The 6,172-nt window shown below is 45.0% G+C and overlaps 1 protein-coding gene across 1 annotated transcript; it reads right to left on the bottom strand.

The window, feature by feature from the left end:
• Positions 1-821: 821 nt before the first annotated feature.
• On the bottom strand, positions 822-2,612 carry RNASE9 (ribonuclease A family member 9 (inactive)). Its single transcript, XM_034993866.1, has one exon. The coding sequence runs from the start codon at positions 2,209-2,211 to the stop codon at positions 1,525-1,527; it is 687 nt and encodes a 228-aa protein (XP_034849757.1). The 5' UTR covers positions 2,212-2,612; the 3' UTR covers positions 822-1,524.
• Between the last annotated feature and the right edge of the window lie 3,560 nt (positions 2,613-6,172).

Below are 6,172 nucleotides of genomic sequence, written 5' to 3'. Positions count from 1 at the left end.
CATAGCACATACCCAGGCTAGCCTTTGTGCAGAACTTCTTTGGCTGATGTATAAAAGGTGGCCTTTTAGAGCGTGTCATGAGATTTCTAAAGTTTGATGGGATCCTCATTCACTCAGACATTACAATTAAAAGTCCCAAGCTTTCTTGTGAACAGCAGTTTGGGGATTTTCTGGTGTTCTTTCCTCAGTCACTGAAATGGGGTCTGGCAGTCCTTGGCCCTAGGCCCTTATTTACATCAACTGATGGATAAAGTAGGCTCTTAGCTCTGAGTCTGACCACAAGAATAAGGATTGGGGAAGAAATGAACAGATTGGATTTCAGTGCAATGTGCAAAATTAATAGACACTCTCCCTACCATCTCCCTTCACTACTTCTTATCCCATTTTCCGTAAGTTATTGAGACTCATAATTAAAAGACATTAAGGAATTTCACAGACAAAGGGAGAGAAATTATTACATGTACTGGACAGACAGATTTCCTTTTTTTTTTTTTAAAGATTTTATTTATTTGACAGAGAGAGATACAGTGAGAGAGGGAACACAAGCAGGGGGAGTGGGAGAGGGAGAAGCAGGCTTCCCGCGGAGCAGGGAGCCCGATGCGGGGCTCGATCCCAGGACCCTGGGACCATGACCTGAGCCGAAGGCAGACGTTTAACGACTGAGCCACCCAGGTACCCCCAGACACATTTCCTTTATCATACACATTCTCCACCCTTTTTTGGAAGTGGCGTATTCTCAGATGAAGCCACATCTACTGGCAAGTGAGGAAAGGAATTGTAAATAAAGGTGACTGTGCCAGAAAGTGAGGAATCGTTTGGAGTTTTGTGAACAGTGATGTCTAATCTAAAGCAAAGATGTGGGAATCTACAAGCACAGCATTGGACAATTGAAAAGTACTTCGGGGAACTTGCTATCCTGAATATTTAGGTATTTATCCTGAGATGTCTCCTATTAGAATCTACACCTTCATGTTCTCATTGAGTATTTCATTGTATGGAAAGAACAGAACAAGTGAAATGTCTAGAAACATAGTACTGGAAAGTTGAATTGCACAATTTCTTGAGGAGCTTTGATTTCTTTTCCCTTCAAATTATGTTACAGAAAAAGGTATTTCCAAACCAGAAACCCCGCATAGCCATACCGGATACACTTCACTAGGTCAATGCACTTCATTAGTTCTACTGAACTAGAGATTCACATGAATGCAGCTCAGGAGCACACTCTAGACTACCATTTCCCGTTCCTCTTGGGAGCTGGCTCTTCCTTCACTGCAGGCATTCATCCTCATAACACACTCAAAATACGCTAAATTTCTTGACCTGTTGGCAACCACATCTCAGAGGGCCATCGATGAACTTAGCCCACGTCGCCTTTGCATGGTGTGAGGAGAAGGGAAGGAGGTGGATGATTAAAATGAATGGGATCAAGATGGCCATTCTCGATTTTAACTTGCAAGAATCAGCTTGGGCAGGTGACATCCTCTGATGCCTGATTTTTTAGGGAATGCTCTTTTAGAACGGCCACTACGCTTCATTGCGGAAGGGGCTATTACCCTTGACATCAGTATCTAAAACCATAATATCATTCACGTAAGCAGGAATAATTTCTTGAATATCCTCTTGCCATTGACAAGTGATAAGGACATGGCCCTTCCTATAAGAAGATTCATATTCACAGTCTGACATTCTAGCTCCTCTCGTTAAATTACAATACACCCCTTCTACTAGTTGCCTGCTCCTGTGACATTTCTTAACTCCATTCTTACAAGGCACAAATATGTTTTTACAGATCTTTTGCAAGTCCTCATATGCTGTTTGGAGGAAGAAATGTTCTCTGACACAGCGGAATTTGTCGTGAACATTTTTCATCTTCATTTCATCAGTACAGTAGTCTGGATCAATTAGTGGTCTTTCAGGATCGATAATCGTACGTCTTTGGAAAGCCTGCTTGGTCAGAGGTTTGGCAGGTCCTGAGCTGTGCAGTTCCTCCAAGTAATCTTCAAACTGTTCTATCTCTTCCTCTGACTTATTGAGACCGACATGCAAAATCTTAAATTGTAGTGGCTGCAGGAGCAGAAGCAGCAGAGCCAGGGGCCGCGCGGAGATCAGAGTCGGCATGTTCTCCGGGGGGCGGGGGAGACTAGGAGAGAGAAGGAGATGGGGGCCCTGCGCCACCGTGCCTGCTTCTGCCCCCCAGCAGCACGTGTTCATTTCTGGCACTTATTGCTGTTCTGCGCTCTAAGCCTTTGGGCAATTTTCCAACTGACAACTCGGCATATATTTCAATATTCTGAAACATGGACTGAAAAGTAGCCTTCCCATGCCCCTAGTCAGTCTAGAGGACTGTGGACGTGGGAGGAGAAGGGGAAGGAAGGAGGGAGAGAAAGGGAGAGAGCAGGAAACAAGGAAGGATGAGGAAGAGAGCAAAGGAGAGATGGAGGGCAGGACAGCAGTGGGGGGAGAGAGGCGGGGAGGAGGCTCCCGGGCTGCCGCCCTCTGGAACAGTTGTGTCTGTCCCCTTCTTAGGAGTTGTGAACTTGCACTGCAAAGAGCCGTAAGTCATCCTCCCTCCCCTCCCCCTGCTGTCCGGAGGAAGATTCTTCATCTTAGGACTCATCCTCTGGCTCATCTCTGACGGTAGCTGCCCTGGGAGAAGGGATCAAGCCAGGAACCTTGGGTCAGAGCATCACCGTCTGCTGCTTCTTTGTGTGTCGGCTTTCACCACGACCTCATTGCCGGGAGCTGCTCGGTCCACTGTGCAGCCTCCTCTGACCACTCAGGTGCATCACTTACCTTGTTGTGTGTGTGTGTGTGGTGGGGGGGGGGGTTCATCCTATCTTGTTCTCTCCGGTAGACTTCCTGGTTTTGCTGTGACCAGGTTTCACATCCCTAATCTCCCTCCACCCTGTGTGCCTGTTCGGCAGTTATGGTAACCTCACCATCAGAGATTTCAGTCCTTATTTTCCGGCCTCTCTGTGGGTCCCCCTATCTGTTCACCCCACAGCAGCCTGCACCAATATCCCCCAGGACTTTAAATACACGTGAGCAAGTGTCTTTCCTACACAAATGTGTAAAACTGAGATGACTTACATTTTTAAAAAATTGTACTACTTTAGGGGCACCTGGGTGGCTCCGTTGGTTAAGCATTTGACTCTTGATTTCGGCTTCCCTGGGATCAGGACCTGAGCCCAAGGCAGACACTTACCGACTGAGCCACCCAGGCACCCCTCATTTTCCATTTTTATTCCAAATCTCGCTGTTAATCATGAACTCTCCAAGGAGGCTTTCCTCCCAGAGAAAGGTAAGTACCTTAGGTACACTGGAGAGCAGGTTTCCAGGCCTACCTCTGCCTGTGGCCTCTTTACCTCGTTCAGTCTTTGTCTTGTCTGCGCTTCAGAGAATGGATGTTTCCAGGTCTGGGCTGGAGAGATCCTAATATGGCGGGTACTGGCTTCCCCTAAGAGCACAGGACCTTGGAGTGGAAAGGGAGAAAAACAGGTCTGAGCAGCTGAAATACATACATTCTTGGGGTCACCCCAAAATAAAATAAAAATAATAAATAATAATGGCTGACGTAATGAGCAGTGATGTGCCAAGCCCTATGCTAAGCACTATATATATATATATATATATATATATATATATATATATATATATAACCATTTTCATCATCCAAACAACCTTTGATAAACATGTTGTCTTTTAGTATTGTTTTTGTTTGCATTGTAATTAGCATCTCTTTGTGAAAGGAGGTTGCTTAAAATTTTACCCTGGCTCCGGCAGAACCCTGGCTCAAGCCCAGGTCACAAGTCTTTCTGAATGTCCACATCTCTGCTCTCCACTGCAATTCTATGGCCCTCATCAGTCTAGCTTCCCTTCCTGAGGCTAATGTGTACTTCCTTCTCCATGCTGTCTTTGTAACTATCAGTAGAGACTAACAGAAACAGAGAGATCACAAAAGTGGCCAGAACTAGAACTGTCTTTGAACCACTAGGGTGCTGTGAGAAATTGACCGCCGTGCCACGGAGCCTATCTGTGCTGTTGGAGGAGCAGGGTCCTGGGTTGTCTTACTCCTCCGTGCCCTTGGCAGCCTGAGGGATTCTCTAATACTCGTAACCCGCACACCCGGACTGACGTGCAGATGCAGACGGAGAGCCTCTGATTCCAGGTTGGATGCAACCCGTGTGTACATGAGTAGAAAAAAAATCAGAGAATGGAGGGGTTAAAGAAAGGCAGATGTTGGGGGACACGTGAGCAAGTGGAGAGAACAGGAAGAGTGAAGGCAGGAGAGCAGAGAATCGGACTGGGAGGAAAAACTGGCGGTGTTGTAAGAGTGGGCAGTCTTGGTGTGACCAGATTCAGAAGCCCTTCCTCCCGTCCCTGCTTGCACACTCTCCTCAGACTCCCCCAGGGAGTATCTTCAGGAGAGTGAGCCCGTTGTGACAGTCCAGGGAGCTCAGCACACAGGCCATTAAGGAGAGCCTGGAGCCTCTGCGGCGTCTTGGGCTGGAGCGAACAGGACAGCAGGTGCATGGACAGCAGAGCTCAGGCTCCTGCTGAGGACACGCATCACGCCCTGCCTGGGACGCCTCCTTGGTTCTTATATCTTAAACTTCTTAATCCTTTATTTATGGATTCAACTTGTAGTTTCATGCTTGTCAAAATCCTTTCTCAGCCGAAAATATATGCATTTTCGCTTCTATTCCATTTTGTGACTTTTATGGATTTTTTAAAAAAACTTAAGTCTTTGACCCATCTGGAATTTATTTTGAAGTATAGTGAGAGCTGGGTTTTGTTTTCACATGATTTGTTCATAATCCCAGTACCAGTTATTTGGGGAATGAAATCCATTCTCTCACCTCTTATGTATGTATGTATGTATTTAAACAATTTTTTTAGAGTCGACGCTTAGCCGACTGCACCACCCAGGCGCCCCTCTCACCTCTAATTTAAAAATTACCTTATATATTAAATAATTCTGTTTCTGAACTACCTATTGTGTTTTGATGATAGTTTTATCTATTCCTGGGCCAGTAATATGCTTTTACTTATTTTCTTTTTATAAAATATTTTAATATCTGATAAAACAACCCCCATGCATTCATCTGCTTGTTCAAAAGTTAGCACAGAGAGGACAGAAAGTAGATGAGTGGTTGCTTGGCGCAGAGGGTACGAATGGAGATGAGCAGTAAATGGGCAAGACAGACAGACAGAGACAGAAACAGAAAACACAGAACAGGGACGCCTGGGTGGCTCAGGCGTTAAGCGTCTGCCTTCAGCTCAGGTCATGATCCCACGGTCCTGGGATCAAGCCCCGCATCAGGCTCCCTGCTCCGTGGGAAGCCTGCTTCTCCCTCTCCCACTCCCCCTGCTTGTGTTCCCTCTCTCGCTGTGTCTCTCTGTCAAATAAATAAAATCTTAAAAAAAAAAAAAAAGAAGAAGAAGAAGAAGAAAACACAGAACAGATGGCATCGAAACATGCTCATAGGATGTTTCTTAAGTTTTTGCCTGGAAGCCTCACAGCAGAACCACTTGACCTCCCTATGGGTTACAGATTCCTTGGTTTTTCCTCAGACCTCATTAATCAAAATCTCTGTGAACGGGCCCATACATTCGCACTGTTAACAAACGCACAAGGTGAGTCTTAGCCCAGGAAAATTTGAGAAGCACTTCTTTAGTATACATAAAAATGTAATTTATGATATAAAAAACATCCCCAAATAGTGGGGAAAGTGTTAGGCCTTTTCAGTAAATGTTTTTGGGAAAAAAATGAGATGCATTGCTTTCACCTTTTGGCTATTGTGAATAATGCTGCTTTGAACATGAGTGTACTCTGATTGAGTCCTACTTTTCCTCAGTGCTTTGAAACTTGCTTGGGAGCGTTAGGGAAGCTTAGATTTATAGGCAGGGAAGAGCCTGCGAGAACTTGTGGGCCCTGAGCTTCTTCTATGATGCAGGTCCTGAGTCCCTGATCAGGACTCTGTATTTAACCACTATTTTTACCAAAGTAAAAGATTGACATGAGTCATAGGCCCCTTAGGTAGACAAATACATATTTCAGAGAGATTATTAAGTTGTCTTTTAAAAGTAGATCATTTTTAAAATGCAAGATTTTTAACAGATCTTACAATGAGGCATCAGTGGATTCCAATCATATAATAGTTATATAGCC

Source organism: Mirounga leonina, unplaced genomic scaffold, assembly GCF_011800145.1.
Source record: "Mirounga leonina isolate KUSES-001 unplaced genomic scaffold, KU_Mleo_1.0 Mir_91, whole genome shotgun sequence".
Lineage (NCBI taxonomy): Eukaryota > Metazoa > Chordata > Mammalia > Carnivora > Phocidae > Mirounga > Mirounga leonina.
Note: the sequence above shows the minus strand (reverse complement) of the source record. Positions and strands in the feature narration are given on the sequence as shown.

Excerpts from the sequence above, each read along its gene's own strand:
- RNASE9 (XM_034993866.1), bottom strand. The coding sequence starts at position 2,211 with ATGAACACGTGCTGCTGGGGGGCAGAAGCAGGCACGGTGGCGCAGGGC.